The 25,897-nt window shown below is 37.3% G+C and overlaps 1 protein-coding gene across 6 annotated transcripts in view; it reads right to left on the minus strand.

The window, feature by feature from the left end:
- The window catches only part of LOC128690453 (dynein axonemal heavy chain 10-like), a 208,076-nt gene that overhangs the window by 99,598 nt on the left and 82,581 nt on the right, over positions 1–25,897 (minus strand). For all 6 annotated transcript variants that reach the window (XR_011392579.1, XR_011392580.1, XM_070089747.1 and 3 more), the window contains 13 exons: positions 13,570–13,790; positions 13,250–13,349; positions 10,562–10,681; positions 8,771–8,931; positions 8,403–8,494; positions 6,523–6,651; positions 4,547–4,669; positions 3,783–3,919; positions 3,366–3,569; positions 2,482–2,651; positions 1,696–1,789; positions 520–606; positions 121–438 (listed from right to left, as the gene is read on the minus strand). Coding sequence is in view for 4 of the 6 variants with exons in the window: in XM_070089747.1 (XP_069945848.1) it covers positions 121–438; positions 520–606; positions 1,696–1,789; positions 2,482–2,651; positions 3,366–3,569; positions 3,783–3,919; positions 4,547–4,669; positions 6,523–6,651; positions 8,403–8,494; positions 8,771–8,931; positions 10,562–10,681; positions 13,250–13,349; positions 13,570–13,790 (1,956 nt within the window). In the remaining 2 variants the exon portion in view is untranslated. The remainder of the gene's footprint in view (positions 1–120; positions 439–519; positions 607–1,695; positions 1,790–2,481; positions 2,652–3,365; positions 3,570–3,782; positions 3,920–4,546; positions 4,670–6,522; positions 6,652–8,402; positions 8,495–8,770; positions 8,932–10,561; positions 10,682–13,249; positions 13,350–13,569; positions 13,791–25,897) is intronic.

Raw genomic sequence — 25,897 nt, forward strand, 5'->3', positions numbered from 1 at the left:
ATTAGTCTTGTTCATAACTGGAACAGTAATATGACTTAAAAAAAAATAGCTATGTACTATTTCAATTAAGCATTCGTTACATTATCTTATAAAATTATTGTTAGAAAACTTCTTAATTACATGAGGTCTTAATGTATACACTTGTCGATCAACAAGCTGCCTATTGGAGTTCAGTATGTCAATGTCGACTCCATCTATTTCCTCAGTTGAAGCATCATCTCTATCAAGTGTGTTTAGTTGTGAACGATGGGTTAAGCATTTGTCAGGTCCTTGACCTCTTGTGGATTTATGAGAGAGTGATGTGCGCAACCCATGCTCCTGCTGGAACAGCTTTATTGCAGCTGTGATTACACTGGTTTTGCCAGAACGTGGTGGCCCAGCAACCACAACACAGCTCCAGTCTCCCAGTGCCCTGACTAAGTCTTCAACTGCTGTAACCTGAAATATTGATGCAGTATTAACGTTTTTTCTAGAATATTGCACCCATCTATTTAAAGCATTAGAGTAATAATATCATACCTGTTGTGGAATTGCTCCGAGTCCCATCTTTTGCAGCAGTGTCTCTGGTACTTGACTTCTGGCAGTTCCTTCAAGTTGATGAGGACTCTTAGAGAAATAAAAAACTCAGATTAAATATTATTTAAAATAGAGATATGATCATAAAGAAATTCTATACACAAGGGCCCCACTTTACAGTGGGGCCCTCTCTAATACAGTGGCTTTCAATTATACCCATTCTTCATTAACCCGTAAACGGTCCAAATGTATATATACGTTTTTTCAACATTTGTAAGTATGTAAAAAAACTAGATCTTCTTTTTGTTTTTTTACATTTGAAAATGTGTAAAAAAAACTTTGATCTACTTTTTTTTGTTATATTTGAAAATATGTAAAAAAACGTAGATCTACTTTTGTAGCACTACACATGTGAACGTAGATCTGCTTGGACCGTTTATGGGTTAATTCAGATTTCCCACAATAAATATATTTATGAGCAAGGGACTGGTAACCCCTTCTCTTGTATACATTATTAAAGTTAAAAAGAGAAACTTTAATTTTTCTTTTTGGGCCACCCTGCTTCAGTGGGATACAGCCGGTTTGTTGAAAGAAGAAATATATTCACTCACTATAAGTTAAGGACAAAAATATTTTAAAGTAATGTGTGTACTGTATATGCATTTTTTAGGCCTAGATTTATTGCTCACTTAACAAATAATATGTGTAAACATGTTATCAGACTTTTATATGCATCTGAAAGTGAAAAAAGGCGAAGTCTCACTTTACAGTGATTTTCACTTTACAGCAGTAGCCTGGAACCTACCCTGCTGTATAAGCAGGGTAGGTTCCTGCTGTATAAGCAGGGTCCTTCTGTACACAATAATGTATACAAATTTACTTAATTTACCCCTAATTTTTGTCTTAAATCATTGTTTACTTTTTTCTATGTTTGTATTAATCAAACACTGACTCAGGAGAGAGACAAAATTAACTATAATTTGTCTTGCATCAGGATTATAAATGACTGATTGGTACAATTTTTCATACAAGTTAATAATGCACAATATAAGCTAAAATTAAAATATCAAATGAAATGGAACTTAATAAAATAGCTTTAAAATGATCAGTCAAGAAATGAGAACAAAATATATCAGGACTGAAATATAAATTTAATAATATAATGTAAGAGGTAATTACTGGCAGGGAAGCTGGCTCTGAGGGATGAAGTAGGTTCAGCACACTGAAGATGGCAGGAAGGAAATCTTGAGGAAGACGTGGTACTATTACACTCCTGTAAATAATATGGTTTATGAGTTTTTTACTTGAATATATATTTATATGAACTTCATATGGAAGTGGAGAAGAATCATTCCTTTATAAGTCGTGTGTGTTGTAAGAGGCGGCTAAAATGCAGGGAGCAAGAAGCTAGTAACCTCTTCCGCTGTATGAATTACTAAATGTAAAGGAAGAAAAACTTTACATTTCTTCTTTTTTGGGTCAATCTGCCTCAGGCAAGACTAAGTGGGAGTGAATCTGAAGACTGGTAGGTTAAGAGAAAAGGCCAAGATTTGAGAACTGACCCCTGTAACTGCAAATAGGTGAATACAGTGATTGAATGAGTGATGATGAGATTGTTTCCTCTTTTTTGGGTCACTATCTCAATGGAAAACATTTGGTGAGTAAATAAATACCAGTGTGTGGTAAAGTAAAAGCACATTAAAGAGTTCCCTGACTTCAAATTCCCTCCATCAATTCTCTCTAAATTTAAATTATAAAATTAAGCCATTTTAAAATTTTAGTGGATTTTCTTACACTAATATCCCTGCTTAATTGTAAAAATGAAAATGTCTTAAAAGGACAAAAAATATTTACACTTACACATAAATTCATGAATTTCATGCACAAAAACGTCAAAACCATGACTAAAGGAAACTACCACAATGCAAACATCATAGCTAAGATAAGTAAGATTACGAAACTTACTTAAATGCCAACACAGCAGCCTCTAAAGCAGAGGAAGTGTATTGTGTTGCTGCCAGAATACGCACAACTTCATGCATCATCCTCATTTGGAGTCGCAACCCTAGAGTTGTTTGGTTCCTTAGAGAGCCAAGTACTTGCCGGACAACCTCACCAATTGCCTCACTCACATCCTAAGATGAAATAATTGGGTAAGAATGAAAAATGCCTACTGATTGTGGTGACAGCAGCAGCAGTAATCACCAAGGGGGTACCTTGCAGAGGTTGCCTCAATTTTTTTTTCCTTTCACCATTTCAATTTTATTTTGCTCATGACTTGAGAATGTCTCATCCAATCAGCTTCAAATTTTCAACACTTGTGTACGTTAACGAGGATCAAATTCTCAGAACAAATGGCATATCCATGTCCCCTATGGCCAGTGCTGAACCCTTTCCCATCCTCCTGGAATGTTTTGTTTATATCTTTTGTTTGTTGATTTGATTAAACATATGATTAGTGAATTTGTCCCTATTACTCTGTACAAAAACTGTTCATTTCCTTCTTCATTTATTTTATTATTCAGTCTTCATGTCATTTCTATAGTATCTTCTGTTATTTTATCTTCATTTAATAGTTCCTCTGCCTTCCTGCTTTTTATGCTCCATCTTTTTTTTTATTTTAAAAATTTGCTAAAACAAGGAATAAATAATAATTACTATAAAAGGAAACCAAATATATTTTATGAAGAACTAACTACAGAAGCATATTCTGAGACACAGTACATAGTTAGTAATGACTGTCTACTTAACTCACGAAATCGTAATGACACGATTGCAAACAAACCATACAACGGGCGGGATTTGAACCCGCGGTCAGAGAGTCTCAAAACTCCAGACCATCTACTTACCTGTGCTTTGGGAACTGCAAGAGCATGCAGCCAGGCAAAAACCAGAACTTGAGCAGGTGGAGTTGATATCCAGATAGGACGACTCGTTGCCTCAAGGGAGTATGGAAGTGAATAAGTAGAGGATGCTCTGAGTGTGGGCAGTGGTGCTGACACAGAAATAATAACACTAGCCCAAGCATTAAGGTTCACCTCTTGGCCATCTATCTGTAAGTGATGAGTAAAATATTTAAAAAGATGTTTAGTTCTTAAAATTAGCTAATTTGTAGCACATTACAGGTAATAATGCAAAATAAGTCTTTTAAACATGACTGACAAGACTGAATATTAGAACACACTGCAATAATAATGAAATAAATAACATGAAAACATGGCAATAAACATTTTCACAAAGTAAAATGAAAGCAGAGTATGTAATACCTGAATGACTGGCGAAGATGAAGTGTATGTGTGGGCATGGTATATACTAAGAAGAGTTGAGGCAAGTGTGGCCAAAATTGCAGGAGTTGCCAGATTACAGTCACGGAGGAATAACCACGACCCTCCAATCAATGAACCTGTAAACAGAAACATGACTTGGTGCTTAATACATACAGTAATACAGTCTAAATTACAGTATCAAGAGTCAATACAATAAACATGTAATTCAAGGTATTCAGAGAATTTACACATCTTTCTTTCTTCAAGTAAGATTTATTAGTTATTCTTTAACCCTTAAATGGTCCAAACGTATATATACATTCTCTCGCAGAGTGCCCCAAATTTTTTGAGAAATAAAAAATCATTTTTTTTAAAGGAAAAAAGAGCATATGGTACCCAGGCATCCCCAATTTTTTTCATATGGCGCACAGTGAGTGCGCACACCCATTCTCTCATGTCTAGGTGACTCAGGCTTATCGTGGCAATGTTGAATGAATGACAAAGGAAACGTATATATACGTTTGGGGTGCTACGCGAGAGAAAGTATATATACGTTTGGACCATTTAAGGGTTAAGAAAAAAGGCAGATTCATACAACAGCCTCAAAAATTCGTTTTAATTACTAGGTGCTTTATTTTCCAGAAAATAATAAGATTATAAAGAATAAACTAATCTAGAACAAAATAATTTTATGATTATTATACTTCAAAATTAGTAGACTAACTAGTTTCAATCATTATTTTACTTATTTTCTTCGAACTAACCTGCCAATAATGAAGTCAGTGTGGAAGAGGGTGTGAGAGCAGACAGGGAGAAAGTTGTAGTAAATCTTCCAGCCATGCGTGCTGCAGCTTCCACCAAACTTTGTTTACCACCACCATTCTTTCCTATAATTTATGCAAAGAAGAGAGGTATTAAGAGAAGTTAAAATGACCCTGCATCAAATGGCCTATTATTAAGGAACTCAAAATCTTGAAATTAAATTAAATAACTGCCAATTCTTTAATATTTAAACTAAGGTGTTCCATGGCTCGGCTGGCAGCACACTCATCTAATTTACTGAGTGTCCATGGTTCAGCCCTTGGCATGAGAGGAGACAATGGGCATGTTTCCTTCCACCTTCTGCCCCTGTTCATTTAACAGTAAATAGGTACCTGGGTGTTAATCGACTGCTGTTGGTCGCATCCTGGGGGTGGTAGTATACCTTAGATAGCTCTGGGCTTTGATATGAGCTGAGGTAGGATAACAGCTCTTAGCATGTAAAATTGATGTGTAAAAAAAAGAAATTACTATGAACTGAGGTTAGACCTATGTACTGTATTTTTTTCTGATACCACTCACTGGATGGCCATGGCAACAATAAAATAGCCCTTCGTAAAGGCAGTAAATATAAAAACTAAATAAGTTATCTGATAGTATGAAATTCAATGCTTTCTGACCTACTGAAAGTCCTCATAACATTTTATTTTTATGTGTCATAACTTGATAAGTCAGTCTTTATCATATTATACAAATAAATGTGCATATACAGGAGCCAAGGTGAATGGTGAGAACCTGACAAACTAAAAATGTAAAACACACACAGTATAGTGAGCATCTTTTTATTAGAAAAAGTTTTGTCCTGTCTGGTTGTTCATTAGGAAGAGGTTAACCAGGCATTTCTGGCATGTTGTCAGTGCACTGTTGTGATGTTTTGATTAACAGAATGGAATCTTTAGAAGAAAGGACAGCGTGCGTGCGTGCATGTGTGAAATTCTGTTTCAAGCTTGGAAAAATGGCTAGTGAAACTCATAAAATGCTTCAGCAAGCCTTTGACAATAAAGCAATGGGTCAGGCACAGTGTTTTGAATGATTTTCTCACTGAAAGGACAAATGTCAATTGAGGACGATGAATGCTTTGGTCATCCATTAACATCAAAAACAGATGCCAACACTGAAAAAGTGAGGAAGGCTATTCAGACAGATCAAAGCATTCTGAATGAAAATTTGAACATGAAGCAAGTGGCTGCAAAATTTGTGCCCCATTTGCTGATTCAAGACCAGAAAGATCATTATTTTCTGTTCAAATGGCAGTCATCCCCAATCCTCCCTACTCCCCAGATCTAGTCCCCTGTGACTTCTTTCTCTTCCCCAAAATAAAACTGGCACTCAAAGGCAGCACTTTAACCAAGAGAAGGAGATTCAAGCAGAATCGCAGACCATGCTAGACACCGCTAGGGAAGAAGAGTTTCAGAAATGTTTGGAGAAGTGTCAGAAGCATTGAAATCAGTGAATAGCCTCCCAAGGAGAATCCTTCCAAAGAGACAACTTCAACTAGGTAAGCCTATATATTTTTTTTTTGCAGCAATAGTTCAGGAACTTTTTGATAGCACCTTGTTGACTTGATAATCCTATTTAATGTTTTTATGACAAAGTGAAACAGAGTTAGCTGATATATGACCAATGAAAATGACAGAAATTTGTATAGGGATTTTCTTATTACAGAATATTTTATAGGATAGTATCTACATAAATGAAGCTATGAAGTGATATAGTGAAGCTTTTTTTTTTTGATTAGTGTGGCTGCAATGCTTTGCATAATTAGTGGCTTTCTATTATATGTGCATTCGCATCAAATTTTATCTGTGTTATAACTGCATCAAAACTATAACCAAATGATGTGTAAATCTAACTACTGTAACTTCTTTGTATGATCATTACAAATAAACATTATTATAGTATATAAATTTCATTAACCTACCAATTAGTAGAGGCGAAGTATGAGCTGCACTAGCAGTGAAGACAGCAAGCATAGCACGTTCTGTGGTAGGTGTTACCACATAGTCTGGCTGGCCACACCCACTATACTCATAACCATATTCAATAATACCTGCAGATTAATAAACCTGATAAGTAACAAGCATGCAAGAGTCACCTTCCTTAAGCTGAAGATGGCTTATGTGTTAAAAAGTTGACATCTTTGACATCTTATCTTCCCTCTTAAGGTATCCTCAGTAAATACCTTAAAATCTTGCCATTTCTTAAAAATATATATAAATTACAGTATATCCTCAATTTAATGAACTAACAGAGGAAACAGATGGCCAGTAATGGTAACTATGGAGGATAGAAATGGGACTGTTTTGCTGTGATTGTAACAATAATGAACAACTTTGTAACCAACAGACTTTGTTTTTCTGTTTCCAAATCAACTGAAGTTTTTTTTAAACGAGATCCAAAAAAGTTAGGGTTTACTGTGCACTGCTTCATATTTGGACAGTATCTTGAAAATTCCGTTTTGTATCGACTTATCAATAGTCTCAATCTCTGGAACCAATCTTTATTTTTCTGTATAGAGTTGACAGGGACAGGTGACTTTATGAAAATTATTGCACAGTGTAAACAAATCATCAATGTAAATGCTATCTTGTGAATATTTCGTTTAAAGAAATCATCAACCACATCTAGCCTATGTAACTCAATTTGTGGAATAAAATGATACTCTTTAATTCTGAAAGATGATTACAGCTCTTAATGTATATAATTACACCTTAATTATTAACATAATAGACAACTGATTATCCAGTTGACTAGAGTTAGAGGGTACGCTGGATTTTCAACAATACTCGATTATATCATTTTTATGGTCCTTTCATTTTGCACAATCTTTTTTTGCATCATCCGTTTTTAGATTGAATAAGAATGTCATATTTTATTTGAAGACAATAACTGGATAAATGATGATTACTGATAATAGTAATAACAAAATGCATGCACAAATTACTACATTTCCTCCAGTTGCAAACATTCAGTATTTGAAAATCTAAAGCAATTCTCTACTAAGGTGTCAAAATACAGAGTAGTACATAATTGTATTAAGTTGTCATGAACTTGAGAAGAGGCTCATGATTTTTAAGAGCACCAACAGAGTTAAACAACAGGTAACTGTATTCCATATTAAAATATTTAAAAGCCACTCTGTGCTTATTTAAAGGATCTTGTCTCTAATGAGCCTCATTAAAAAAGCCTAAGAGTGTAGGCATATACATATATACTGTATGAAATATGTTTCTCACTTTATGACGGAGTTCTGTTCCTAAGACCATGTCGGCAAACGAATTCGTTGCTAAGTGAGCAGCATACTATAATGGTAGTGGATTTGTGCCAACCATCTTTGATATTGTTTTAGTGTCACCACTGCACCATTTATAACATTTCCCGTATATTTTTAAATGTTTATACAGTAGTGCACTGTACATTGTAATAAACAGAAAAGAGGAAATCAGCTCTAATATACATCATTTATGTATACTGGTCAGAGAGCCCATTGTAAGTCCATGTCGTTGGTAAACGAGTATATCGCTAAGTGAGAAGCTGTACACTTAGGGATGTATATATAGTATCTCAGTCTATATACAAAGAGAGAATTTGGTTTAATTTTTATTTTACTGATTAAAATATTACTAGCCAGTGGTGTAGAGGTGAAATGTAGCCTTAGTGACCCTAATGCAGCTGAAAGGCTATAAACATAATAAATCAACAACTGTATAAAAACTGCCTATTAAAAACCACACATGAAAATAAAGTAGCAACACTTAATTTAAGCATTTGATAAACTACAAAAATCAGTATTGTACTAACGGTCAGCTGCACAGAGGGTTAGTCTGGAGCTCTGGGATTGCCACAGGTATCTGGGAACTGAAATCCAAGTGAAGTTTTCTGCACAATTTGCACTGCAGGGATAAAATAAAAATATAAATTTCTCTTCATTCAGCAACACAGCAAAACAACTTTGAATGTCATCCATTTTTTTATACAAATAATGTATCATGTGAAAACAAAGAATTTTAATTTTAATTTGAATTTGAATTTTTGATTACCCTCTGACTGCAGCGCTTATTCATATTAATATCCAATACAGCCTTCACTCCTAAAAATAAATAAATGAAAAATTAGAGAATCATTATCATGGTAATCAAAACTTTACAGAAGATACAAGAAAAACTTACTTATTTCTGATAAGTCTTGATGTAACATCTCGAGCATGAATAATTGCCATAAGCAGCGGGAGACATCGAGTAGCAGGGACCGGAGTCATGGAGTTACGACGAGTAGTGCAACACGAAGGACCAGAAGCTGTTCGCATAGAACTCAAAGGCAAAACTGGCTCCTGTAGAGAATATAAAATATACTGCAAATCAACAAATGAAGCACACAAGTGCTTGAGCACTATGTTAGCAATATGAACATTACATTTGCTCTTTTTTTTTTTTTTTAAACACTGGCTGTCTCAACCGAGGTAGGCCATCAGATGCAACAAAAAGGAAAATGCTGTCATTCATATATTGACTGTTTTGCCTGAAGTGTCCTGACATCATAGTTCAGATGATCTTCTAAACTGTAACATTTCCACCCCTTCTGGAGAGTGCAGGCTCTGTACTTCCCACTTCCAGGATTCAGGTCCAGCTGACCAATATCTATGAATGCCTTCATTAACGTTATCTTGTTCACACTCCAACAGCATATCAAATCTTAAAAACCACTTGCCTCCAGTCACTCCTCTCTAACATGCTTACACAAGCCAAGCCTGTTGGATGTCCAAGCTCCAAGCACTCAAAACCTTCATCCCCTCCCTCCAAAGCTAATGTGATATACTTGTGATCATAGAAAATCTTATTTTCCTATATGTGAAATAAGTATTTCCTATACTGTACTTCACTATTTATTCTCTAATTGCTTCCTTTACTGTATGCAGTGGCAGCTCGTCCATAGGAGCTGCAGAGCTGCAGTCCCCCCCAGGTGCTCACTGCCAGACATACGACTTCATCAACCTTACACTAAAATAATTTGCAACTGACAAATATATTAGAGGAAAAATCTGTTAAGTTGTTTTCAATGTATTTATAAGCAAAATTTAAATTTTTTTTCTTGAAACGAGATAAAAAATTATTAAAAATATAAGTCTGATGCAGTACGACAGTATAGGTATTACTGGCATTACGAGCCACCACTGACTATATGCAATATAAAAATGTATGACTTTTTCTTATGGTATAAATCCTATCATTCTCACTTCATGTTTCATACAACTCCATGATGCAAATTATTAAATAATATATTTTGTAATTAAACACTTCACATACTGTACAGTACTTTCATTGGCACTGAATTCATTGTTGAACACTTTTTATATAATTATCCATATTGAATCTGCATTGTTTTTTATTAACATTAGATGCAGTGTAGCGTGTTCTACTTACTGCCCTCAGGCACTTCTATTATTGTTATATTTCTGGGGAAGCATTCAAGGTATAGAAGGTTATACAGCAGCTGGGGAATGAGGGAGATGAAGCAATCAGCCATGATCAATGGAAGATGATGGGTAACTCCAATTCCCTTGATAAAGAGCTCTTCACCAACATCATGGCATGTGTATATAAGGAGACTGCTAACACAGAAAAGCCTCAAAAACAGCATCATCAAAATTTTGAGCAAAGACAGTCTGAAAAAAAGGGCTCACAAACTGCATATTAAAGTTACCTGCATTTAGTGACTGGGAGGATTCCTACATTCACATAATGAATTTTTTTATGTGCAGAGTTCTGTAGAAAATTTAGGCTATTAGGGTTTGTTGATAGCTGGGATGTGATTATAGCATTATTCTTTATTTGATGATAATTCACCCTTTTCTATATGTACATTATATATTTCATTCCTGTTTTTTTCATCACAGTAACAAATTTTTCTCAAATTTAAGTATTCTTACTTAATATTTAATTCTGATAAAGGTTCTGTCTTACCTCTTGATACTGCTCTTCATTTTCATCCTCCTGTTGTTGTCCTCTTCCCATTACTGCCAGGAGAACTCCAATGTCTTCATGGATTTTCATCAATTTTTGACGTAAGGCTTCCCGGGCTCCCTATTCAGAAAGTACAATAATAATAATAATAATAATAATAATAATTCTAGGTAGTAGGTTGGTAGACAGCAACCACCCAGGGAGGGTGGTTGCTGTCTACCAACCTGTCTGCCAAGTGAGTGTAAAACAAAAGCCTGTAATTGTTTTACATAATGGTAGGATTGTTGGTGTCCATTTTTCTGTCTCATGAACATGCAAGGTTTCAGGTACGTCTTGCTACTTCTACTTACACTTAGGTCACACTACACATACATGTACAAGCATATATATACACACCCCTCTGGGTTTTCTTCTATTTTTTTACTAGTTCTTGTTTTTGTTTATTTCCTCTTATCTCCATGGGGAAGTGGAACAGAATTCTTCCTCCGAAAGCTATGCGTATTGTAAGAGGCGACTAAAATACCAGGAGCAAGGGCCTAGTAACCCCTTCTCCTGTATAAATTACTAAATTTAAAAAGAGAAACTTTCGTTTTTCTTTTTGGGCGACCCTGCCTCGGTGGAATACGGCCGGTTTGTTGAAAGAAAGAAGAAGAAATAATAATAATAATATTAATAATAATGAATGACTGTTTATGATGATTTATGATTATTAATGATGATGACCGATTATGGCTGATGATGAGTAACAATGAATGATGACTGATGAGTGACAATGTATGATGACTGATAATGACTGACAATGAATGATGATTGATGATGATGAAAACATAGAAGAACATTCTCAAGTGAACTAAGAAATCAAAGACAAGTGGACAAGAAGAGATCTTTCTTTCTTCTTTCAACAAACCGGCTGTATCCCACCGAGGAAGTGTGGCCCAAAAAGAAAAACAAAAGTTTATCTTTTTAAATTTAGTAATTTATACAGGAGAAGGGGTTATTAGCCCCTTGCTCCCGGCATTTTAGTCGCCTCTTACAACACGCATGGCTTACGGAGGAAGAATTCTGTTCCACTTCCCCATGGAGAAAAGAGGAAATGAACAAGAACAAGAACTAGAAAGAAAATAGAAGAATACCCAGAGGGGTGTGTATATATATGCTTGTACATGTATGTGTAGTGTGACCTAAGTGTAAGTAGAAGTAGCAAGACATACCTGAAATCTTGCATGTTCATGAGACAGAAAAAAGGATACCAGCAATCCTACCATCATGTAAAACAATTACAGGCTTTCGTTTTACACTCACATGGCAGAACGGTAGTACCTCCCTGGGCGGTTGCTGTCTACCAACCTACTACCTAAGACAAGAAGAGATATGATAACAATATACAAGGTAATAAAAGAATAGACAAAGGCTTTTCGCATCGTATACCGGAATAAGATGCCACACATTTAGATAAAGAAAAAAATAGGAACAAGAGAACACTGAGAAATTTTTCTTTTATAAATACAGAAGAATACTGGAGTAAATTGAAAAAGAAAGTAAAAAAAAAAATAGGATGAACATATAATATTAGTGAAGATGGGACACCACATGCATAGCACTGCTCCTGATAGATATGAATAAATAATTATAGAAGCGCTATAGCATCTCTGACTGATGAGATATTCAAATTTTTTTAGTTCTTTGCATAGTATACAATGTGTGATTTACATGTTATAAAATACTGTTAAGTACAAAGAAAGTTACTGTCATTCCTCACCATTACAGGCAGAATAATACTAATGCTTAAATCCTGCTTAAAACTAGACACAGGTTATGGAGTGGTAAATTTTAATTGTTTATTATTTTACATTATTACAAAAGAGAGGTAGCCAAAAATGTTATAATATCTAACATGTAATCAAAACAGACAAGAGGGCTACAGAGGTAGTCTAATTTTGGGGGGAAGGGGAGGAGAGGGAGAGAGGGAAGGAGAAGACAGAGGAAGAGAGACAAGAGGGATGAAGGGAGGAGAGAGGAAGGGAAAGGGAGGAAGGAGAGAGGAAAGGAAGAGAGGAAGAGAAAAAGAGGGGAAGAAAGGACAGGAGGGAGAGAGGAAGGAAAGAAGAGAGAAAGAAAAAGAGGTAGGAGCTAAGAGAGGAAGACAGAGTAGCTACAGTCTAAACACACTGAATAAACTCTTACTCGTAAACATTCTTTTGATTTCACTTCCTTTCAGGGACTCACCACAAAATTAAATAAAACTGGCTCAATGAGAATTTCTGCTTGAACAGCAGGTGCCCCACTATAATTAATTTGAACTTGAGATAAGAAGTGGTTATATATTTTCTTTTTTTCAACAAGTCGGCCGTCTCCCACTGAGGCAGGGTGACCCCAAAAAAAAAGAAAATCCCCAAAAAGAAAATACTTTCATCATCATTCAACACTTTCACTTTTAACACGCTAGCTGTTTCCCACCGAGGCAGGGTGACCCAAAAAGGAAAAAAACTTATCATAATCGTTCATACATAATCAATGTCCTGGCAGAAGGTACAACTTAATAAATTTTCAATTTATCCTGAACAAACATCAAGATTAACTTGATATTGTTGCAGGATGACCCTACATGACATGTAGCCTCATGTCCAATTTGTGAGTTAGCTGAGAATTGTTGAAGCCACAGAAATACAATGGTCTAAATATTCAAACCTTTGCATAGGAGTGAAAAGCCAGACTGACACAAGCTGCCCACCACACCCGCCATGCTACAATTACCGCTGAAACTGGAACCTCCTGCAGCAACTGCCGTCTACAGAGTTAAAGCAGAAAAGAATCATTACTAACAATGCTAATGCTTTTTGTATATCTTTTTATTTAAATTGTAAACTTCATCAGGTGCTGTTAAATATTAAAATATAATTTAATTACTGGAACAAAATGCTACTGAGGAGCTGTTAAATCTGGTTAAGTTTTATATACATATACCACGTACAACATGCATTATAAAACAAACGTTGATAAAATCTTACGGAAGCTTTCCTTCTTTTCCCAATTCTTCGATGGCTTTTTGCACAGCAGTCTTCATGACTGTGTGTGAAGCATCTAGAAGCTGCTGCATGGCTGCACCCACACTCAAACTCTCCTCACCCACATGCACATGGCAAGCAAAGGGAAGATGTTCACCTTCTTCACTCACTAAGCCAGTTACAAAATCACTGGCTGCTTTTATTGATGCTACATTGTTGAAAATCTGATGAAGGACAAATAATTATGTCACCTTTCTGTACTGTATATGCTCTTACATTACCCTAATTTTTTTTTTCCATTCATTTTACAATTTTCTCATACTGTAGTGCAAAGAGGGATTAATTCTTCAATCAGACAAACATTTTAACTCCTAAATATAATGGTATGCATGCATGGAGATTAACTACAGGAAACAATCATAACTGAGGCAGGATTACTTTCAAGTGGCCATTTTGAAAAATTTGCAGCATACAAGACCACAAAGTAGTCAATGTATTTCAAGATTAAAATAAAAATAAAAATGAGAATTAAACTATAGAAGCTTTCAACTGTATCCAAGTTTTTTATTTTTTAGGTTTCAGAAGCATAAGAGCATGTGAGTTCAGAAAAAGCAGTCACACACAATGGTTAACAAAATTGCCCTCATGGTAAAATATCACTAGCTGGGTCTCGCAAGGATCAGTACTCGACTTGATAATGTTTCTTATTTGCGCTCTATATGACTTGCCAGAATAAGTAAAAACGTGTTTGTTTTTTTCTTTTGGGTTATTTTAACCCTTTCAGGGTCTAGAAGCCAAATTTCAGTGTGCACCAGGGTCCAAGAATTTTCAAAAAATAATTTTATTTTTTCTTATGAAATGGTTGAGAATCTTTTTCTGAAGGTAATAAAACAAAAGTATGAAATATGATGGAAAATTGATGAATTTATGCTCTTACGAATTTTGATGTGTCAGCAATATTTACACATCGGCGATTTTGCCGACTTTGACTCCTATTTTAAGCCAATTACATTATTTTAGTCGACCAAATTCTTAGCTATTTCACTAGTATTATTTCTATTCTATTGATTGAGCACAAGAAATCGCCAAGTCAACTGTTTCAACTACAAAAGAAAGTGATTGGAAACTGGTAATTTGGCCAATTTAATGCAAAGTTCAAAATATTCCAATTACAAAATAGGGTCCAGAATAAACAACGCAGGCATTCCTGGCACTAAACTAACATTTCCTCTGTTCATTAGTTATGTTTCCAGGCTTTACAAATGAATTCCATTTTGATTTTTTATTCATATAATGAATTTTTATTCAATGCAAAAAATATAAGATTTACTGTTATGCAATATTGTAATAATTGTATAAATAACATCATCACATTTGTGAACGTATATTAGACCCATCAGCTGGCGTGTATTAGACGTGTGAGGTCATTTGTTTACTCTTGAACATCAGCGAAAATTTAACATTTCCGTTACTTTGATCTCAGTTTCAAGTCATTTCCAGTACTAAAACCAATCAAAATCCTCTCTATTTCTGTAACATATCTTCCATTCTATCAAAGAGACCAAGTAATCACAAATACAACTATAAAAAACATACGAAAAAACACTACAAAGTCTCTGTTTTAATCGAAAATTAGGGTCTCAGTTGTTTTTCTCATTATGAACTGTGTGCTGCAGGATTTGTTTTATTTGGTGCACACATACCACATAGATGTATTCTCTCATGTCTAGGCCCAAATTTACCCCTCACAGCTTATCAGAGTGAACTGAGCTCATGGCGTAGATCTACGGTTTGGACCCTCAACTCAAAGCCATAGAACTATGGCACGGACCGTGAAAGGGTTAAGTAATTTACACTATGTATGATAACTGTACTTATGTGTACCTGTACCAAAATAAACTTACTAATATGTTTTCAAGTGTTGCAAAAACCCAATCCAAAATAAAAAGTGTGTGTGTATATGACTAACCCTCAATCTGTCCAAACGAAGATCCATGTTTGTGCGCGTAGCGGTCTGACTTTGATTTTCTCCATAAGAAAGAATGTAAAAAAAAAAAAACGTAGATCTACGTTTAGAGCCCCTCAAGGAAGGTTCCTTGATGTTGGTGAGGGGCTCTTGATTTAGGGAATTAGATCTGTGCTCCAGTTCCCCGAATTAAGCCTGAATGCCTCCCACATCCCCCCCCCAGGCGCTGTATAATCCTCCGGGTTTAGCACTTCCCCCCTTGATTATAATAAATAATAATACGTTTAGAGCAGAATGCGAGTGAATGTAGATCTACGTTTGGACAGTTTAACCCTTTCAGGGCTTCCAACGTACTAGTATGTCTTGTGCACCAGGGTTATTGAAGTACGTACTAGTATGCGTAAATTCTGGAGCCTTCAAATCTAGCGAGAGAAAGCTGGTAAGCCTACATATGAAAGAATGGGTCTATGTGGTCAGTGTGCACAGTATAAAAAAATCCTGCAGCACACAGTGCATAATGAGAAAAAAAAACTTTGACCATGTTTTTGGTTTAAAACAGCAACTTTGCAGTGTATTTTCGTATGATATTTATCGTTGTATTCTAGTTTTCCTGGTCTCATTTTATAGAATGGAAGACATATTACAGAAATTGAGATGATTTTGACTGGCTTCACAAAGAAAAGTACCTCAAAATTGAGCTCAAAGTAGCAGAAATGTTCGATTTTTACCGAAGTTCAAAAGTAAACAAATGATGCCACACGACCAATACACGTCAACTGGGGAGTCTAATATTCTTTCACAAGTGCGCTGATATTATTTATACCATTTCTACACTAATGCAGTAGTTTGCATAACAGTAAATCTTCTATTTTTTGTGAGAATAAAAATTCAAAGCGGAAAGCAAAAAAATGTAAGAGGGGCCTGGGGATGTGAATAATGAACAGAGAAAATGTCATTTTAGTTCCAGAAATGTCTGTCTTGTTTATTCTGGACCCTATTTGGAAATTGGCATCTTTTGAAAATTGTGTGAAATTGGCAAAATTGCCAATTTCTGACCACTTTACTGGATAGTTGAAATCGGTAAATATGTTGTTTCTTGTACTCATTCGATAGGAAAAATACAGTTCTAGCGAAATAATTATCATTTTTGTCGACTAGTACACTGGAATTGGCAAAAAATAGGGCTCAGAGTGGGTGAAATCGCTGATGAATAAACATCGTCGAGACAGCTAACTTCACGAGAGCACAATTCCGTAAGTTTTCCATCAAATTTCATACTTTTGGTGTCATTATGATCGGGGAAAGATTCTCTATCATTTCATAAGAAAAAATAGTTTTTTTTTCCGAAAAATTTTCGACCCTGAGAACAAGTTCAGGAGAGGGCCTCTCGACCCTGAAAGGGTTAAGGGTTAAATCCCTACAAGATATGGATAAATTAAACAAATAGTGTGACATATGATTTAATTCAAAAGAGCCAAGTACCAGGTGGTTTGGTCATTTAGAGAGGACAGAGCAAGATAGAATGACTTGGAGGATGAATAAATCTATAGTGGAAGGGAGGAGGGGAAGGGGTCATCCTAAGAAAGGATGGAGGAAGGGGGTAAAAGAGGTTTTGTGTGTAGGGGGCTTCGACATCCAGCAGGCATGTGTTTTTTTTTTTTTTTTTCAACAAGTCGGCTGTCTCCCACCGAGGCAGGGTGACCCAAAAAGAAAAAAAATCCCCAAAACGAAAATATTTTCATCATCATTCAACACTTTTACCTCACTCACACATAATCACTGTTTTTGCAGAGGTGCTCAGAACACAACAGTTTAGAAGCATATACGTATAAAGATACACAACATATCCCTCCAAACTGCAATATCCTGAAACCCCTTCTTTAGAGTGCAGGCATTGTACTTCCCATTTCCAGGACTCAAGTCCGGCTATATAAAAATAACCGGTTTCCCTGAATCCCTTCACTAAATATTACCCTGCTCACACTCCAACAGATCGTCAGGTCCCAAATACCATTCGTCTCCATTCACTCCTATCGAACACGCTCATGCACGCCTGCTGGAAGTCCAAGCCCCTTGCCCACAAAACCTAGGTTGTAGGTTGGTAGACAGCAACCACCCAGGGAGGTACTACCGTCCTGCCAAGTGAGTGTAAAACGAAAGCCTGTAATTGTTTTACATGATGGTAGGATTGCTGGTGTCTTTTGTCTGTCTCATAAATATGCAAGATTACAGGTATGTCTTGCTACTTCTACTTACACTTAGGTCACACTACACATACATGTACACGTTTATTTATACACACTCATCTGAGTTTTCTTTGATTTTATCTTAATAGTTCTTGGTCTTATTACTTTTCCTTTTATATCCATGGGGAAGTGGAATAAGAATCTTTCCTCCGTAAGCCATGCATGTTGTGAAAGTCAACTAAAATGCCGGGAACAATGGGCTAGTAACCCCTTTTCCTGTAAAGATTACTAAAAAGAATAAGAAGAAGAAAATTGGAAATGAATGGTTTTGGGGACCTGACGAGCTGTTGGAGTGTAAGCAGGGTAATATTTTGTGAAGGGATTCAGGGAAACCAGTTAGCTGGGCTCCTGAGTCCAGAGGTGGAAAGTACAATGCCTGCACTGTAAAAGAGGAGTTTGTGATATTTTCTGTTTGGAGTGACATATGAACTGTCATACCTGAGCACCTCTGCAAAGACAGTGACAATGTGTGAATTATGGTGAAAGTGTTTCTTTCTTCTTTGGGTCACCCTGCCTCGGTGGGAGACAGCTGACATGTTAAAAAAAGAGTACCATGTAATTAAACTGGGAGAAAGCAAAAACAGGCTACTAGTATATGAAAAATACAGACTGATAAAATACTGAAAGTGTCAGACAGGAATCTATGAGAGGATAGCAAAAATAATGTGTCAGTAAGAAACTCTTACGTTACACTATACACTAGCAACCTTCAAAATTTTTTATTTATATTTTTTTATTAACACATCGGCCATTTCCTACCAAGGTAGGGTGGCCTGGAAAAGAAAACCTTTTACCATCATTCACTCCATCAATGTCTTGCCAGAGGCGTGTTTACACTATAGTTATAAAACTGCAACATTACCACTCCTCCTCCTGAGTGCAGGCACTGCACCTCCCATCTCCAGGACTTAAGTCCAGCCTGTCTGTTTCCCTGAATCCCTTCATAATAATTACCCTGCTCACACTCCAATAGCACACTGAGTCCAAAAAATAATTTGTCTCCATTCACTCCTATCTAACATGTTCACACATGCTTGCTGAAAGTCCAAGCCCCTCGCACACAAAACCTCCTTTACCCCCTCCCTCCAACCTTTCCTAGGCCGACCTTTACCCTGCCTTCCCTCCACTACAGATTTAAACACTTTCTAAGTCATTCTATTCTATTTTGATTCCTGGTATAGGTGGGAACATTAGGACATGTTTCCTTAAGACACCTGTTGTCTCTGTTCACCTATCAGTAAAACAGGCACCTGGGTATTAGTTGACTGGTATGGGTTGCTTCCTGGGGACAAAATTGACCTAATTTGTGAAAAATGCTCTACAGAACAAGGGGCCTTCTATATAGTAATATGTCACTGATGTCAACTAGGCTTGTATACATTGTACATGTTCTTGTAGAAATAAAGATTATTATTATTATCTTTTTTTTTTCAACAAGTCGGCCGTCTCCCACCGAGGCAGGGTGACCCAAAAAAGAAAGAAAATCCCCAAAAAGAAAATACTTTCATCATCATTCAACACTTTCACCTCACTCACACATAATCACTGTTTTTGCAGAGGTGCTCAGAACACAACAGTTTACAAGCATATACGTATAAAGATACACAACATATCCCTCCAAACGCTAATATCCCAAATCCCTCCTTTAGAGTGCAGGCATTGTACTTCCCATTTCCAGGACTCAAGTCCAGCTATATAAAAATAACCGGTTTCCCTGAATCCCTTCACTAAATATTACCCTGCTCACACTCCAACAGATCGTCAGGTCCCAAATACCATTCGCCTCCATTCACTCCTATCAAACATGCTCATGCATGCCTGCTGGAAGTCCAAGCCCCTCGCCCACAAAACCTCCCTTATCCCTTCCTTCTAACATTTTCAAGGACGACCCCTACCCCATCTTCCTTCTCCTACAGATTTAAATGCACTCCATGTCATTCTACTTTGATCCATTCTCTCTAAATGACCAAACCACCTCAACAACTCCTCTTCTGCCCTCTGACTAATACTTTTATTAACTCCACACCTTTTCCTAATTTCCACACTCCGAATTTGCTGCATAATATATACACCACACATTGCCCTTAGACAGGACATCTCCACTGCCTCCAACTGCCTCCTCACTGCTGTATTCACAACCCAAGCTTCACACCCATATAAGAGTGTTGGCACTATTATACTTTCATACATTCCCTTCTTTGTCTCCATAGATAGCGTTTTTTGACTCCACATATACCTCAACGCACCACTCACCTTTTTTCCCTCATCAATTCTATGATTAACCTCATCCTTCATAAATCCATCCGCCGACACGTCAACTCCCAAGTATCTGAAAACATTCACTTCTTCCATACTACTCCTCCCCAATTTGATATCCAATTTTTCTTTATCTGAATCATTTGATACCCTCATCACCTTACTCTTTTCTATGTTCACTTTCAACTTTCTACATTTACACACACTCCCAAACTCATCCACTAACCTTTGCAATTTTTCTTTAGAATCTCCCATAAGCACAGTATCATCAGCAAAATGTAACTGTGTCAATTCCCATTTTGTATTTGAATCCCCATAATTTAACCCCACCCCTCTCCCGAACACACTAGCATTTACTTCTTTTACAACCCCATCTATAAATATATTAAACAACCATGGTGACATTACACATCCCTGTCTAAGATCTACTTTTACCGGGAAGTATTCTCACTCTCTTCTACACACCCTAACCTGAGCCTCACTATCCTCATAAAGCTCTTTACAGCATTTAGTAACTTACCACCTATTCCATATACTTGCAACATCTGCCACATTGCTCCCCTATCCACTACCATATGCCTTTTCTAAATCCATAAATGCAAAAAACTTCCCTACCTTTATCTAAATACTGTTCACATATTTTTTTTTTTTTCAACGTCAGCCGTCTCCCACCGAGGCAGGGTGACCCAAAAAAAGAAAGAAAATCCCCAAAAAGAAAATACTTTCATCATCATTCAACACTTTCACCACACTCGCATATTATCACTGTTTTTGCAGAGGTGCTCAGAATACAACAGTTTAGAAGCATACACATATAAAGATACACAACATATCCCTCAAAACTGCCAATATCCCAAACCCCTCCTTTAAAGTGCAGGCATTGTACTTCCCATTTCCAGGACTCAAGTCCGACTATATGAAAATAACCGGTTTCCCTGAATCCCTTCACTAAATATTACCTTGTTCACACTCCAACAGATCGTCAGGTCCCAAGTACCATTCGTCTCCATTCACTCCTATCTAACACGCTCACGCACGCTTGCTGGAAGTCCAAGCCCCTTGCCCACAAAACCTCCTTTACCCCCTCTCTCCAACCCTTTCGAGGACGACCCCTACCCCGCCTTCCTTCCCCTATAGATTTATATGCTTTCCATGTCATTCTACTTTGATCCATTCTCTCTAAATGACCAAACCACCTCAACAACCCCTCTTCTGCCCTCTGACTAATACTTTTATTAACTCCACACCTTTTCCTAATTTCCACACTTCGAATTTTCTGCATAATATTTACGCCACACATTGCCCTTAAACAGGACATCTCCACTGCCTCCAACCGTCTCCTCGATGCTGCATTTACCACCCAAGCTTCACACCCATATAAGAGTGATGGTACTACTATACTTTCATACATTCCCTTCTTTGCCTCCATAGATAACGTTTTTTGATCCACATATACCTCAACGCACCACTCACCTTTTTTCCCCTCATCAATTCTATGATTAACCTCATCCTTCATAAATCCATCCGCCGACACGTCAACTCCCAAGTATCTGAAAACATTCACTTCTTGCATACTCCTTCTCCCCAATTTGATATCCAATTTTTCTTTATCTAAATCATTTGACACCCTCATCACCTTACTCTTTTCTATGTTCACTTTCAACTTTCTACCTTTACACACATTCCCAAACTCATCCACTAACCTTTGTAATTTTTCTTTAGAATCTCCCATAAGCACAGTATCGTCAGCAAAATGTAACTGTGTCAATTCCCATTTTGAATTTGATTCCCCAAAATTTAATCCCACCCCTCTCCCGAACACCCTAGCATTTACTTCCTTTACAACCCCATCTATAAATATATTAAACAACCATGGTGACATTACACATCCCTGTCTAAGACCTACTTTTACCGGGAAGTAGTCTCCCTCTCTTCTACACACCCTAACCTGAGCCTCACTATCCTCATAAAAACTCTTTACAGCATTTAATAACTTACTACCTATTCCATATAGTACTTGCAACATCTGCCACATTGCTCCTCTATCCACTCTATCATATGCCTTTTCTAAATCCATAAATGCAATAAAAACTTCCCTACCTTTATCTAAATACTGTTCACATATATGCTTCAATGTAAACACTTGATCTACACATCCCCTACCCACTCTGAAACCTCCTTGCTCATCCGCAATCCTACATTCTGTCTTACCTCTAATTCTTTCAATTATAACCCTACCGTACACTTTTCCTGGTATACTCAGTAAACTTATTCCTCTATAATTTTTACAGTCTCTTTTGTCCCCTTTCCCTTTATATAAAGGGACTATACATGCTCTCTGCCAATCCCTAGGTACCTTCCCCTCTTTCATACATTTATTAAACAGAAGTACCAACCACTCCAACACTATATCCCCCCCTGCTTTTAACATTTCTGTCATGATCCCATCAGTTCCAGCTGCTTTACCCCCTTTCATTTTACGTAATGCCTCACGTACCTCCCCCACACTTGCATTCTGCTTTTCTTCACTCCTAAAAGATGGTATACCTCCCTGACCAGTGCATGAAATTACTGCATCTGTTTCTTCCTTAACATTTAAAAGTTCTTCAAAATATTCTCGCCATCTACCTAATATCTCCATCTCCCCATCTAATAACTCCCCTACTCTGTTTTTAACGGACAAATCCATACTTTCCCTAGGCTTTCTTAACTTGTTTAAATCGCTCCAAAATTTTTTCTTATTTTCATTAAAATTTCTTGACAGTGCCTCTCCCACTCTATCATCTGCTCTCCTTTTGCACTCTCTCACCACTCTCTTTACCTTTCTTTTACTCTCCATATACTCTGCTCTTCTTATAACACTTCTGCTTTGTAAAAACCTCTCATAAGCTACCTTTTTCTCTTTTATCACACCCTTTACCCTTTTATCACACCCTAGCTACAACTAAATAATGATCCGATATATCAGTTGCCCCTCTATAAACATGTACATCCTGGAGCCTACCCATCAACCTTTTATCCACCAATACATAATCTAATAAACTACTTTCATTACGTGCTACATCATCCCTTGTATATTTATTTATCCTCTTTTTCATAAAATATGTATTATTTTTATTTTTTTTTATTATCACACCGGCCGATTCCCACCAAGGCAGGGTGGCCCGAAAAAGAAAAACTTTCACCATCATTCACTCCATCACTGTCTTGCCAGAAGGGTGCTTTACACTACAGTTTTTAAACTGCAACATTAACACCCCTCCTTCAGAGTGCAGGCACTGTACTTCCCATCTCCAGGACTCAAGTCCGGCCTGCCGGTTTCCCTGAATCCCTTCATAAATGTTACTTTGCTCACACTCCAACAGCATGTCAAGTATTAAAAACCATTTGTCTCCATTCACTCCTATCAAACACGCTCACGCATGCCTGCTGGAAGTCCAAGCCCCTCGCACTCAAAACCTCCTTTACCCCCTCCCTCCAACCCTTCCTAGGCCGACCCCTACCCCGCCTTCCTTCCACTACAGACTGATACACTCTTGAAGTCATTCTGTTTCGCTCCATTCTCTCTACATGTCCGAACCACCTCAACAACCCTTCCTCAGCCCTCTGGACAACAGTTTTGGTAATCCCGCACCTCCTCCTAACTTCCAAACTACGAATTCTCTGCATTATATTCACACCACACATTGCCCTCAGACATGACATCTCCACTGCCTCCAGCCTTCTCCTCGCTGCAACATTCATCACCCACGCTTCACACCCATATAAGAGCGTTGGTAAAACTATACTCTCATACATTCCCCTCTTTGCCTCCAAGGACAAGGTTCTTTGTCTCCACAGACTCCTAAGTGCACCACTCACTCTTTTTCCCTCATCAATTCTATGATTCACCTCATCTTTCATAGACCCATCCGCTGACACGTCCACTCCCAAATATCTGAATACGTTCACCTCCTCCATACTCTCTCCCTCCAATCTGATATTCAATCTTTCATCACCTAATCTTTTTGTTATCCTCATAACCTTACTCTTTCCTGTATTCACCTTTAATTTTCTTCTTTTGCACACCTTACCAAATTCATCCACCAATCTCTGCAACTTCTCTTCAGAATCTCCCAAGAGCACAGTGTCATCAGCAAAGAGCAGCTGTGACAACTCCCACTTTGTGTGTGATTCTTTATCTTTTAACTCCACGCCTCTTGCCAAGACCCTCGCATTTACTTCTCTTACAACCCCATCTATAAATATATTAAACAACCACGGTGACATCACACATCCTTGTCTAAGGCCTACTTTTACTGGGAAAAAATTTCCCTCTTTCCTACATACTCTAACTTGAGCCTCACTATCCTCGTAAAAACTCTTCACTGCTTTCAGTAACCTACCTCCTACACCATACACTTGCAACATCTGCCACATTGCCCCCCTATCCACCCTGTCATACGCCTTTTCCAAATCCATAAATGCCACAAAGACCTCTTTAGCCTTATCTAAATACTGTTCACTTATATGTTTCACTGTAAACACCTGGTCCACACACCCCCTACCTTTCCTAAAGCCTCCTTGTTCATCTGCTATCCTATTCTCCGTCTTACTCTTAATTCTTTCAATTATAACTCTACCATACACTTTACCAGGTACACTCAACAGACTTATCCCCCTATAATTTTTGCACTCTCTTTTATCCCCTTTGCCTTTATACAAAGGAACTATGCATGCTCTCTGCCAATCCCTAGGTACCTTACCCTCTTCCATACATTTATTAAATAATTGCACCAACCACTCCAAAACTATATCCCCACCTGCTTTTAACATTTCTATCTTTATCCCATCAATCCCGGCTGCCTTACCCCCCCAAATCTCTTTCTACACATAGCTCAATTAAAGGCTCCCCATTTACATTTACCCCTGGCACCCCAAATTTACCTACTACTCCCTCCATAACATTTTTACCCACTTTAGCATTGAAATCCCCAACCACCATTACTCTCACACTTGATTCAAAACTCCCCACGCATTCACTCAACATTTCCCAAAATCTCTCTCTCTCCTCTACACTTCTCTCTTCTCCAGGTGCATACACGCTTATTATAACCCACTTTTCACATCCAATCTTTATTTTACTCCACATAATCCTTGAATTAATACATTTATAGTTCCTCTTTTCCTGCCATAGCTTATCCTTCAACATTATTGCTACTCCTTCTTTAGCTCTAACTCTATTTGAAACCCCTGACCTAATCCCATTTATTCCTCTCCACTGAAACTTTCCCACCCCCTTCAGCTTTGTTTCACTTAAAGCCAGGACATCCAGCTTCTTCTCATTCATAACATCCACAATCATCTCTTTCTTATCTGCACAACATCCATGCACATTGAGACTTCCCACTTTGACAATTTTCTTCTTATTCTTATTCTTATTCTTTTTCACATATATACTTCATTATTATTATTATTAAGGTAATACATATGTGTGCTACAACTCCTGGAAACCTTAAAACATACAAAAAAGTAAACAATCAACGTAGAACACCACAAGCAGGGCTCTGCTATAAATCAAATGGGTAAAAACAATAAAGTACAGTACAGGTCTCCCTCAACATTCACGTTTTCAACTTTCATGGGCTTCACACATTCGCGAATTCCCAACCGCCAAATTCCCAGCCACTAAATCATATTTAAGTTTCCCGCCACCTGCGAGTCCCTACTACCCTCCCTCCGACCCCCGCAACTGGCAGCCAGCCCTCCCACCACTCAGTGTGGTGAGTGTTTTGTTTGTTCATTATTTGCTATTAAACTACAGAATAAATAATGTAAACCCATTCATGACTGCATATTGGAATGGCTATTCGGACAGGTATTA

The sequence above is a fragment of the Cherax quadricarinatus genome, chromosome 29 (genome assembly GCF_038502225.1).
Source record: "Cherax quadricarinatus isolate ZL_2023a chromosome 29, ASM3850222v1, whole genome shotgun sequence".
Taxonomy (NCBI): Eukaryota; Metazoa; Arthropoda; class Malacostraca; order Decapoda; family Parastacidae; genus Cherax; species Cherax quadricarinatus.